Source organism: Hetaerina americana, unplaced genomic scaffold, assembly GCF_022747635.1.
Source record: "Hetaerina americana unplaced genomic scaffold, ioHetAmer1.1.p SCAF_1, whole genome shotgun sequence".
Taxonomy (NCBI): domain Eukaryota; kingdom Metazoa; phylum Arthropoda; class Insecta; order Odonata; family Calopterygidae; genus Hetaerina; species Hetaerina americana.
Window position 1 is genome coordinate 8,027,493 of NW_027286069.1, and position 14,263 is coordinate 8,041,755.

At 42.0% G+C, this 14,263-nt stretch overlaps 1 protein-coding gene across 1 annotated transcript in view; it reads right to left on the bottom strand.

The window, feature by feature from the left end:
• Window positions 1-12,491: 12,491 nt before the first annotated feature.
• Window positions 12,492-14,263, bottom strand: part of LOC139695126 (uncharacterized) — a 154,257-nt gene continuing 152,485 nt past the window's right edge. The window contains exon 20 of the mRNA XM_071593773.1: window positions 12,492-12,813. Coding sequence (XP_071449874.1) covers window positions 12,492-12,813 — 322 coding nt within the window. The remainder of the gene's footprint in view (window positions 12,814-14,263) is intronic.

Sequence of the window (14,263 nt, forward strand, 5' to 3'; positions counted from 1 at the left end):
TCTACCCACTGGACTACCGCGACCCATTTATATACATATATATACATATATATACATATATATATATATATATATAATATATATATATATATATATATATATATATATATATATATATATATATATATATATTTCATTTTATGCATGAACCCTGAACGCCTTCATTATTACACAATCCTGCAAAATTAAGACCATTAAATTTTTTCTGGAAACTAATGGGTGATGCATACAGTATGTATTCAGAGCGCTGTTTTCAAAAAAGCTCTACATTTTCTCTGGCATGTAAGTATTTCTTACAACTATATATAGAAAATATCAGAAAAATAGCCTCTCATATATATATATATATATATATATATATATATATATATATATATATATATATATATATATATACACACACACGAGGGGTATTTTGAACATGTCTTTCGACATCGCTGATTTATATGCTTGCTTATTTTCTGCATGATAATATTTCCCTCCAATGGTCTTGTGCATCCCTTATGCATAAGCGTGGCATTCAATCTTGTTGACTACAAATAAGGCTATCTGTTCCTCGCCATCCATTGAGAACGTCTCCTCCCATGAACCCAAGCAGGCTGGGATATGCAGTGCGTCCACATACGACGCGCGATGGACACTAGCAGCAACATGTGATGCCCTCGGCGACTGTCTGGAAGATAGAAAGTGTCGGGGACCATCGGGGCCTGAGGGAAACAATATCAATAAAGACAAATCCACCGAAGAATCAATTAAAAATAATTGTATTTCAGATTTAACGGTGACAATGACTTTCCATAAACTATTCATTAATGTCTCCATGGCACTTAAACATTCAATAATACTTTTTTTTTATCAACACTACAAACCAACAACAACCGGCGTTCGAAAAACACAACACAACGCTCGCTCACACACGCTAAGACACACGCACTCCCACGCACACACTTGTTGCCCTAGTCGATTATTGTCAGTCTATGACCTCATATCAAACTGACTTCAAAAAACTCTCCTACACAACAATTGTTTAAATGATTCTTTGGTTCATCTCTCGCGGGAACAGCTCCTGCTCGAGTTAAATGATTATTATTAACTGCCTCATTTGCTATCCATATATTTTAAACATTGTAATTTAAATTCTTTTCATAAATATCTATATTACCTTTACAACGGTATAAATCTATTATTTCACGAAAGAACACAGCAAATATAGATTTAATCGAGAAGATAGAATGCTGATGCAATCTTTTTTTACAATAAATATTATAATGCCACTTGATGATTAACCCCTGAGCCTTCACTTCTTTCGGGTTTACTTAAATCTTCGTCAGATTCCATAAAACCGTATTGTCTGCGCTGCTATGAATATCGAATTACATGAAAAGATCGCTATGAAAAAGCATTGTGATTGCCAATTGTAATTTCATATATATACAAGCGACGTAATCAAAAGATCCAAAGGTCGCATCGAGTAGCTAAGAGAACGGGGGCCGAGGGATTCGTTTAAAAGGCCACTTGGGGAAGGGGACTCGGCAGAGCGCACCCGAAAGAAAGAGACGAGATTAGAAAGGCAAATGCGGAGTAGATGGAGTGTGAAAGAGAGAGAGAGATAGTTAGAGAGCAGTGAGAGATAGTTTGAGAGATAATGGAAAGAGAATATCCGCCAAGCCCTAATCTTTGGTTAAACCCAAAGAACTGTCAATAAAAACACCCAAGCCGTTTCTTTGAAGAGAGTGGTGAAAAAATGACATAACTATTAAGAGAATTTGTCGACGCTCATGAAGAAATGTCCCGCCATTGTTCGAGACTCACGAATATTACACCACAGGTGCGCTGCAGTTCACTCCAAAATAGTTTCAGCCGATGACCACAGTTGAAAGTTCAAATGAATAACTATTAGTCTTAGCAATAAGCTGTTGAAACAAATAATTATTAGTAATTTTCCACATTTCCATGATATGAAAAATGCGGGAAATCGGTGAGAAGTATTTGTTTCTACAATCTGAAATGACTTCACAAAATTAAGCTTGATTAAGACAATAGACAAATTACTCTTTCCATGGCAGAATGCCATTCTCTGCTAAATCAACTTAGTTTAAATAGTTCATCTCCATTCCGTTAACATTATTTAATTACGACCTCTGCTCAGTTGATTACGATACCTTCCTTTGATTATGTTGCGTGGCAAAATAGAACAACATGAAAAAAGGTCACATGAGGAAGCGTACCTATTAGCAATCGAACAATACATTGCCGTCGCTAGAAGCTACTGTTCCGAAATAAAAAAACACAGGTACGCGCATGCATATTGCATTTACGATTAGTGTATATTTCCAATACAATGATTTGCAAGGTTCATGCCCGAATTCTGAACGGAGAACTTCCCACGTATCAAACATATAAAATACGATTGCCCAAAAGCGTGTAGGGATTTGGGTTGCGCTGATTTATTTCAACAAGTCCCTAAACAATCGATTTTAAGCTCGGAGTTTTACATACACATATATCGATCTGACTACAACGTAAACTGTTTTGGATACAATTAATCGCGAATAATTTCTCTTTCGTATTTTGCCGTTGTTTATCGAAAGAAACCTAGAGACATCTTCCAGTCATGACTGCTTTTTACGGTGGAAATAGCTTGTGGCCTCTCGAAAATATCTACTGGCAGCTCGAATTAAATTACCCGCAGGAGTTAGCCGCACCACCGAGGTGTGAAACCTCCCTCACTTCCATCGAATTCGCCTCTACCTAAATACACCCAAGAATGAACTCCTCGCCATTGCTCAATCTATTAACTCGCTGGAAGTTATTCTCAACAGCGGCATTCTTCGAGGGATTAAATGATTCGGTACGGGATATTCATGTGCCCTGGCCCAACATCCACAGTTTTTCCACAAACCTTCGAGCATAAGAGCCCCGGTAGAGCTCTAAGGGCCCCTAAGATTTCGCCAAGCGGCTCACAAACGTGGTGTACTTCACCGATGTTTATCTGGTGAATGTCGCCACTTGACTGTTGCAACAATAGACACGCACGCGGTTGGACGAAAGCGCAGCGGTCTAACAGCGCCGATGTCGATTAATTTCTTCATGATGATCTAGTAAGTTCGCGATGCAAAACAAAGAGGAAAGCGCTCGGCATCCAGCGGGTGGCTAATTTTGCGTGGGAACAAGGGAGGAGGGAGGGGGCGAAATGCGATCACTCTGGGCATCTGCATGCATGCGTAATCGAAGGCGCAAACTGGCCGGCGAGGGTGGGGGCATGAATATAAATTGAAAGTCTACAGGACAACCTCAACTGCTTTGAGTAGACCCCATCCCGCGAGCCAAAATGGCCAATGAGATCAATAAACTAAAGGGCCGGCCCTCGGAAGACAAGACTCACGCGGGCAAGGGGATCAGGTCCCTGAGGCCACACTAGAGCGTCTACTTAATCCTACACTAATTCTAATATTATTATTTATATCGTTATTGCTATTGCTTTGTTTCGACTCTTCCGAGAAAGGATACTGATCGGTAGTCGAAACGAGGACCTTTGGTTGGGAATCGTTAACAGGCAGTGGATAAGCTCAATTGCTGAAAAGTACACGCGGAGCCATTTTGAGAAATGGATACCAAAACATTAACATTGGTGTTCGATTTTTTAGGAACGATTATGTTTTCGTGGTGATGCGAAAGCCTTAGACGCGTCTGAAGCTTATCGAAGGGAGTTTCATGAAGTCACGCCATCACTTAGCAGTGAGTGAAATTTTGAAGGCATGAAGATGAGTTGTCTTTCCGATTAAAATTTTCTTTTCCCTAAAATCTGAAATCAAATGCAATACACGTCTAGCATGCAGATTAGATTATTTCTCATAATATGCGGTCTATAATATGAATTCCTAGTATTTATAACAGTTAAGAAAACACAGCCTTATTGCATTAACTCGCTGGCTTGCCCGAAGCGAATGATCTTAGCAGTACCCGAACTTCTCACACAGTAAATGCGAAACCGTTCTACTTAGCGTGACTGAGGCAATCGGCACCAAAACTCGATCAAATGTAAAATTTCCGTGATCCATTCACCAACTTTCTCCATTAGTGGATTTATTCAATCATCAACGGCAGATGAAACAGTTTGTATAGTGAATATATATGCCAACATTAAGTAAACTCTTGAAAATCAACATTTCGATGCTACGCTGATAAATTTTAGACTGGATTTGTTTCTCACCGGCCATGGTGTTCCGTTTCCACTGCAATGGAAATGCAGTAGCCTCTAGACTATCCGAGTCTCGGTATGCCGACGCTTCAGATTACCCGAGGCTCAGATTCATCCACGAGCCCGCCAGCATGGCGCATGAATTACACTCGTTGTGGCTGCACCAAATCAATTCAAACTCAGGCAGACAAACGTCAGAATCATGCGTCGAAAGTGAGAACTACATCTAGACGAAAGAGAAAATTATATATATTTATATGTTTATGTATGTGTGGGTATTTCAACGAAATATAAAGAAAAACTTTGTTTAGGAAAGTATTTTCCACAGTTCTTGATTCAATATAAATATAATCTGTACAGTGGTTATTCAAAAATCTCCTTTTTTATCATAATTGATGTTTGAAATGTGTATGCTACTTCCATATGAACCTAGTTTTCGATTTACCAATGTGTTTGAAGCACACATCACCGCGGAAAATCGAGGCTTGACCACAAACCGAAAAACGGTTCGGGGGTGGGGATTAGTGGGTGATGAAGGGGATGACGGGTGTTCTGTGTGACTGGTGCGCTATGGATGTCTTTCATCGAAACAGATTTTTCGCCGAGGAGTGAATTCTGAAATCCTTTTCCCTGGAGACGGATATTAAGATTTCTCCGGTGTTTCTTTTTAACGAAAAAAAAACATTTCGACCTCTCGCGTTTGATCCCAGGGTACCCACGGAGTGCTAGCCTTCCCCCAGCGCATTCTCCGCGGATTCCACAAGCGTTCCAGTCGGCTAACCCCAAGAAGGCGATGGAGGGTGCGGGGCAGGCGGTGCGGACCGAAGCAGTTCCATCGTCTTCGGAGCACTTCCCAGACACACCCACCGTCTTCCGGATAACTTAAAAAAATTACGATAATGCATAAATCAAGATATTAATCGCGAATGGCGCATGAATGCAATCGCCAAATGCCGAACATTTCCCAAAGTCGCAGGCTGCCACGGAATAGATGCGACGACCTCCATTCCACGGACCCTGAGATGAAAACAATTTACTACATCACTGATGCCCACTCTCAGCTGCTGTAACAAAAGATCTTCTTAATGCGGAACCAACAGCAATGATTAATTTATGGCAACATGATATCCCCAAATGTACATGGGTAAGCTAATGGTGATCCATGGTATAGATATAATTTTTCCTTTGGCCACAACGCTAGTTGTGTGCATGAGCGAAATGTGCTTTCTTTTTCTCGTGCCCTTAGAGCTTGACCGAAACTGTCATTCCCGAGAGAGCCGAATGTCAACCCAGGATGCAACGTTAGCACGGGAATATTGGAAGTTCGGGAGCTAGTTTTCTGGAAACGTATAGACATGGCAAGTGTTAAGTAGTTCTTAAATGACTAGCATGATTGCCGAAGTGTTTTCATAAGAATTTCATTCGTGATAAGAATTGTGGAAACAAAACATTGACCTCATGATGACACTTTTCCACTAGACATTGTTTTAATCCACGACGGGTCTCGATACACTACATCATCTTCAAGTAACCCGAAGGTTATATAGTACATCGAAACCGGTCGAGTAATAAATAAATCAGTATTTAGTGGGAAAGTGTCATAATTTGGTCATTATTACGTTCGAATTCCACCATATCAAGCCTGAAACTACGCAATTCATAGTGGAAAAAATTGTGATTTATTTATAAGTTGTATTCAAAAATCAATCTGAAAAAAGCGATGGAAGCTTCCAGTCTTGCCTGAAAATGACAGAACCAATTCGACCCGACATTGGCCAAACTCTCTCACTCTCGAGGGACTCTTTAAATCTCGTGTTCGCTTCACGCTGTAATAATAAGTATGGAGTGAAATGGCATCATTTATCGTATTTATATTGCAAACATTGAGCTGAAACTGGAATTGAGCCATTGACGTGGGGACATTGAAAACAGAACTCTCCTTTTTCCTTATAGCGTATGGATGGAAAATGTGCCCAATATTTCGCCCAGACTTGCACTTTTTCGGTGTCTTTCTGTCAAAAAAGAGTTTAATAACGCAGATAACTTGTCCGCTTGCTTTCCGTCGGCATCTGAGGAGAGCAGCGATCCATTTTTTGTCCACCGAAGTTGCTAAGTGCCCAACGAACGATTCCAACGCAGTTCCACATCAAAATATATAGAAATGGACAGGAAAGCTCAAAAAGGTCGCCTTAAACGTATACTTATGAATGAATAATTTTACTTTGAACCTCCTGGCAGCATACTCAAAAATGCCGTCGAGTTTATGTAACGCGCGCGGGAGAAACCACGAAACTGGCAGATCGAGACTAGGTTTCGCGCGAAACTAGAAGTTTCCTCGGAAGTGAGAAAAAAGGGCACTTACGAAGAGTAAAAGGAGCCCTCGCGCATGCTGATTGAGGCGGGACGCTAAGCCTCGAGTCGTCCGGACGTTAAGAGGTAATTTTATGGGGTAGCGTTCAACGGGAACCCAAGTAGTCTGAGAGCATTGGGGAGCTGAGTCTGTGCTGCTTTTCTCCTGTAAAAATCTTCATTTCGCTTAAACTCTGCATGAGCTTGGAGTTTTTGTCAGGGAAATTTGATCATATTCTCTGCATTCCCATTATTCACCGATTTTTTTAAATTTAAAGGATTTCAGGATTCACACGAGAGAGCGTACGTGAAGGAATGGGATGAGGTGGATTCGATTTAATTTAAGAGTTACGATGAACTTGTGTCGCGCTTTTTCAAATGCATTTTTAGTTGTACTATAGGATATGTAGAAACAGATGTAACAGTGAGTGAAAAATATGTTTAACATCGTGGATAAAATTTATCGATGAAATGAATAGATCGATTTACTGCTAAGACTATTACCATGCCCACAAGTTATTATTTAAATCGAGCTAAACTGGCGGAGTGTCTCGAAGTGTTCTCTTTGCAGAGACTTCTTCCTGCCGGCGCGACGAGCAAGACTCCCTCAATGGGACGCGTGCGAAGGCTGCTCTTCATACATCCAGAACCAAGTCCAAAGGCACGTTATAAACGGCGCATTTGGACTACAAAAACTTCTTCCTTACGTGAGGATTCTTCCACTGACCACGGGATATCTATGAAAGGCATTGGTTTTCAACTTAAACATCATTTATTGCTGAAGATTCTGCGCTGACCACGTGCAGTTCCAGTCAAATGCCTTCTTGTCATCCGATTTACAACGCCGCTCGAGGAATTAATTTGATACTGACAAAATCACAGAATTTCGCAACTCAATAGCAACGAAAGGGTGATTACGATGATTCACAGCAATTATTTCTAATAATCTTCATAAAGAATTTTATAAAATTTGAGTACACAATAGACAAAATTTTGACTTTCAGTTCCGTGTCCCCAAAGTGGGGCCCTCGAAACATCGGCCCCTATCTATCGGGAGGCACGATACGACGCAACGTGACGCAGAACTGGCTTGCGAGTATTTTAGGGTCGGCGCGAGTGTTGCAACCTGACCATCACGGGCTTTCTCGGCGAATTGAATTAGCGAAGAGCTCTCGGGTTTCTTGTCATGTGGCGTTGCTGACCACAAACGTTTAGAAGATTGTGACTCCGTCACAATCTTCGGGGTTGAGAGTGATACACGTACCTCAACTAGATGTCTGCAACGCTACTCGGGAGGAAACCCAAGAACTCTTGATTCTGCCAATGCCATTTTTTAAAAACTTTTGAATAACAATGTAACCTATTCCTAATCTTATTTTCAATTGAACACCGTCTTAAAAATCATCAAAGTATTAGTTTCAAAAAGTAAGCGAAATAAGAAATTTCCAAGTCATTTAATTTCTTTCCTGGAAGAAAGGCCCTCACATTGCTGATAAGGAGAGAAGAAAATGGATGCACATGAATGGATATCTGGAGTCCCGCTATAACGAGAAAGATACGCATCCTATTTGTGGAAAAATTCAATATGGATTCAAATAGCTGAAATGGAATGACCAAAACACGCGAAAACACTTGGCGCCTCTCGGATGGGGAGAACTCGTCCGCCGCCGCGCGAATCATCAGAGTGCTAACGGCTACCCCCACGTCTAAAACCACTGGAACCATCTGAGTTTATCGATAAATCATAGACTTCGAGACAACTTTGACCTCCTTTGTGTAGAAAACAGCCCTTCAATGATTAGTACCCTTAACGTGAGTGGTTTTCCCGTTTCCGGGAACAATAGTCGATGGCCCATGGATATCGCTACTTTTGCTTGCATCGCTTTCATTTACTTGGCAACAACCAAATTGCGATTGTGTGTCCGTTAACAACATCGGAATAATAATCTCATACCACTAACAAACTAACTCTTTATCGATCTGGATATATAATTGTATCTACTATAAAAACGGCGCTAGTCCCTCAAAGAAAAGAAGGCCTATTCCCAAAAACAAAACGGATTAATTAGTGGTTATATTCTTCGATAGTGTGGCAATATATGTATGCTAAAAAATGACGAAAATACGTCATCAATCACCAACAACATGCACGCAAACACACCGACACAAACACGCACCGAAACACGCACACAGAAACACACATTCACGTTCTCGTCCAGACAAACACTTATGTGGGCGGTGTAGAAATGTTGTCAGAGTTATGGTTGCACCAACTCCACGTCACCAATCCACCCATCCTGACCACGGATGCCTCGGCCATCGTATTCTTATCACGTCGATGTTAAAATTCGGCAAAAAATACACGTACCTCAAAACTTCGACTCTGGATTCATATCGACAAAGCGAGCTAACATTGAGATGCGACCCGCCGACTTCAGTTAGTATCCACCGGAAAACTTCAATGGTCACAAGCCAATTTTTTTCAGACTTCAAATTGCATCGATTAGTGATCAATGTTTACTGATATCGATTTTGGGATTCAATTATCAATATTCTCGCTCGGTCTCGGCAACGCACTAGTCATGCAGAGAGCTTCCATTTTATACCTAATATTAATAACAACATTATAACTTGGAATTAACCGTCAAGGATTTGAATGAATTTTAAACCTAAACGGAGTGTCAAACTAGCACCTTTGTCTTTGGAATGTCTTTATTCATCCTTCTCCTAGTGAAATTTCACAGCAGAAATTGATTACAGTTATGACTTGAAACAATTGTTCATTCACGTATTTGTCCGGAATGGGTTGTCTGAATTCGTAGAGAAGTAATTCTCGCCGGTGTTAACGTGTTCTAGTACGAGTTCCAACGCCTAAAAGTAAGTTCACTGATGTTTTATTGTTTATCAAAACATAGCAAAGAGTCATATCACTCGAGGAAAGGGATACTAATCTCATGACTGGGTGGTCTTCGGATTCTAAATCTCTCGCGAGTGAATGCATCGAGGCCGACCGAAGCCTGGCCGATCGTCCCTCAGACTCGATTCCTGCGGTCATACCCATTAAACTTTCCGGACAATTCCATCTTAGAGTTTATCTTCGCCTTTGTAAAAAGTGGAGTTCCATGGAAATGAGAATTTTGAAAATCTACTTCCTAGAGATAGAAAAAGACGCCAGACTCGAGGAAAGGCACCACTTCACACAGTCTGTGACCCGAGTGCCCGTTATCGCAGGTGACCTCGCCCTCATTCGCCGACCGCGAAAATCCTCCATCGACAGACGATGTTATAGCGCGAATATTGAAATAGGCTGGACACCGGAATTTCAGATACATTTCAAATTTCTTACCGGAACTCAGACTGATTCATCCCCTTTCTGTATTTCTCAGGTGTCACATCGCTGGTTTGTGAGGTGTCGGATACGCTGCTTACATTGCCTTAGCATTTTGGCACGCAGTAGTAGGTGCCTATACGCGCGAGCGGCCAAGCGTTTATGAAACTTCGAATCGAAACTCTTCCGTGAGTCTAAATGCCAAGAGAATATAATCCGTGGAGAGAAAATTGTGACCATGTCCTGAACTGAAGGAACAATCGAATAGACATTACACGTCTCTTAAGACGCGATATTGCGTGTGATGAAGAAGATGCAACCACGAAACTGACTTCATAACCCATCCACATACACTCTCACATACAAATATTTCTCCCAAAGTTAGCACATATCAACAAAACCCTTATTCTCCTGTATTCACTTCATTCTATCACTACAGTTATCATTATAGTTACTACAAGCAATGAGCACCATCGAAAGCGGCGCGTGTGGCAGTGATGCTTCGAATGGTGACCATTGTCTCACAGCACCATCTTCGTGAAACGGTGGAAAAATTTTCCTCCTCGAGTCTTCCTCCCTCTCCGACTCCCCAAGTGCCGCGCGGTGGCGCGTGGGTTTGTTGGTGGCGACGGGACGTGCTTCTTTTCTACGCCGCGTGATTTCTTTTCTTCGAATCGGCGTGCGGAGGAGTTCTGAGCAAAGCACGGCCCGCGCACTGTTCACGCACAATCGCGAGAACGAGAGGACATCTCAGGGCGCGCACACAAGAGTCCACTTTCTTTTGTTTTCAAACTCACTATCACTTCCCCGATTAAAGGATAAGGAGGGGAAAAACGTTGGTGGGGTGGGGTGGGGGGGCGCACACGATATATATTTTCGAGGAGTGTTCACGTATCATACACACGCAAAATCACAAATTCAAACACTGCTCCCTCTGTGGATATTCCTCTGCATGTTCACTGGTCGTCATGGCAGTAAACAAAGGAATCCACGAAGTAAAAAAACACTTGGAATAGAAAAGCAGCGCATCGGTGTGCGCATCATCTATCATAACGAGACAATACGAAAGCGTAGGAATTGGGTATCTTCAACGGATGATAATAATTGGATTATTGATAACCTTTTTAATGATCGTCGCGTCTCTCAAATACACGCGGCAGTAGGGCAGGTAGCGTTAATCGTGCGTTGGCAGCATTACCATTTTTTTTCGAAAGTTTTACAATCGTCTTCTAGTTAAACGAGTAACACTTTTTTCTACGTATAATGGGACGTGAAAGGCTATTCCCCGCACTACTCCCATTTTCGAAAGTGTAAAAACTGAATACTAGGAAAAAAATGAACGATTCCTTATTTAGTAAATGATAAATATTAGGGCATAAAAACAATACCAAGAATCTTGAGAAAAGCATTCACATTGGTATGGATCATCTTTCCCTCATCAACTATTTACGGAAAAAAGTGTTGTCCGTTACTTACGCCCTCTCCTCGTGATCAAAGAAAGACTAACTGATGCGTTTTAAATCCTCGTCACCTGAAATTTCACATTCGCATTCATACATTGAGTGTCCCTTCAATGTGTCCAGTTCAGTCGCAATTCACTCTTTCTAATCACTGCGCCTGCGCGAGGAATGTTAAACAGTGTTCAAGCATTTTTCGGGATCCCGTCCCGTTTTACATCTTCGAGTAAATATTTCAATAGCAATATTAATTACTTACAATATTCATTCACTTATTAATTATATTTTTAAAATTTGAAAAGAAAACCGCTAGTGAACAACACGCGAGATATCGCTCTCCATTTGTTTGTCTTCTCCATTCCGAGAGATACTTGATCGTCGAGGACTTGCCATTCGTGGACACAGAGATCAACAGACCCGCTGGGATCCCCGCGGCGAAAGCAAAGGATTTGTAGGGATGACATTCGTCCAGACCGCACCGAGATTATGCACCACCTTTCCCCGGCACCGTCACACATTCCCTTGGGGTGGGATGAGTGTCGGGACTCCCGGTCAACGGAGCCGCCCGCACGGCAGGAGGAGGGACGAAGGATGATGGGGACAGGAACCGCCGGTGACGACGGCCCAGTCGAGAAAAATCAAAGTCTCACCAAATCATGTCAACAAATAAATCGAAATGGTCCCGAAAATGGATAACAAAACTTGATTTTTTTTTCATTTAGAGCCAGGCACTACCACATACGTGGTTATTTCGTCGAGAGGGTAGTTTAGCACTTTTGCTATGAATGAAATAATGTATTCAATATGAGACAATTAATGAGCTGACATTACCTATATATTCTTCCTCTGGTAAATTCAAATGACTAGCTATAAAAAACACAAATGTGAGAGCAGAGATTTCAACGGTCGAGTGGTGGTCTGTTGGGGGCCACTGGACGTCGATGGGTTTGCTGAGAGAAGAGCTATAGCGGGTGAGACAATTCGTGCGGGCGGAACAGGGTGCTGCGCGGCACCGGGAGCCGGAGGGGGGGGGCGCTTCCATCCGGCAGGTCGCTCCCTTTATCCCTTTGCCACGGGTCGCTGGGTCGTCTGTGTCCTCGTCTTAGACCGTGGTGACGCGGTCAACCTCGACGTATCTCACGGAATGGGCCTCCTGTCAGCTGGCCCCCATCTTGCCGTCCACGGAGGCCTTGGCCGCGGTGCCGTTGGGTAGGCAGGAGGGGCACGGGGCGTGGCGGGAGGGCAGGCCCGGGATGGCGTCCCGGGGCCGACCCCGGAGGCGCAGCCCGAGGGCCAGCAGCAACAGTAGCAGGATCACGAGTACAGCGAGAGAGGCGTAGAGCAGGGGCGGCCGCAGCAACGGGTGGTACGACGGCCCCAGGGAGTTCTCGCACAGCGACTCGTCGAAGCCGGATGGGCAATGCTCGCGGCCGTCGCACCACAGGGACGCATTGATGCACGCGCCCAGCTCCGGGCATCTGGAAGAGGAGAAATACCACTGAAGAACGTGTCGATAATTGGAGAGCAATTCCATGAAGCGGGTTGCAATGGAATAGGGGCTTGTTAACTGTGATTCCATTGGGACTATGATGAAAGGCGTGAAAGTCTTCGTTTGGTTAGGAATTACATTCTTCACGGTGTGGGTGAAAATCATTGCGATAAATCATTTTTGTTGGGACGCGATGAAATTCCATGGAGGGCAACGAATTATTGTACAGTAATGCAAACTAGTAACAGCAATTGGATTTATTTTCCCTAGTTGTGATTTTCAAGGAGGTAATACAAAAATAACAACAAAACACAGTTAAATGTATTGTTACCTTAAAAATGACGCAGTAAAGATGTTGACGCTAATAATTTGTTATAATATGCGTGGAATTACACAAAGTGTTTCATTGCCCATCATGGTTATCAGTTGAATCCACTAAGATATGACGTAGACCACTAATATCATATAGAAGCTGAAATAATGTCTGCCTTATTATTCCTACCATATGTGAACTGAACATGCTTAAACTTGCGACGGCTTCCGGTTATCAATAATGATGCGAACTCAATGAACCTTGTACCACGTGTAAATGACATATAAAAATAACAATATAATATTTAAAAAATGCGCACAGTAAATCATGCGACTGAAAAGTATACGATCACTCATTATGCCTTTTCCATTAATAAGTGTTGTTGATTTACTATAAATTTTTTATTTGATTATATTTATATCCTAGCTAAAATACGTTAGTAAACTTCTGTAGGAGAGAAATTAGTCGAGCATGATGGTGAGTGAATTTACCATTGAGTGAAGAGAAAGGGCTTTGGTATAAAAACGCAGAACCTAAGCAGAGAGGAAATAGCCGAATGTATCGAATGTAAAAGGAGTTTTTTCCAGAGAAGAGACGAGAAATTGTTTGCCTGATTATTTGTAGTCCTGTATTATAACACGCATTTGAAAATATGGGTGACTTCACGCAAAAATATGCATACCTTGTCATTGCAATCAAACAGTGACCAATTTGTATCGATTTCACGACGCAAATTCTACTTCATCCTCAATCATCCCCTGTTTCAAAAAAATACAGGTTATCGGATTTTACTCATATGTGACAAAGATTATATATATATATATATATATATATATATATATATATATATATATATATATATATATATAGTACAATACACAGTAACACATAATATAGAAACACAAAAAAAGAGAACACTCACACGTATTTTCTTGATATTTCGACGGAAACAATCCGTCTTCCTCTGAAGATATAGAAGTAATGACTGCTGGAATTGTTGAGGTGAGGGGTGCGAGAGAAAGGGAAGGGGGCCAGGGGAAGGGGAGAACGGGAGGCGAAGGAGGGGTGGAAGGAATGGTTGGGGAGAGGAAAGGGAGAGGGATGGGGTGGAAGTAACAATTTTAGG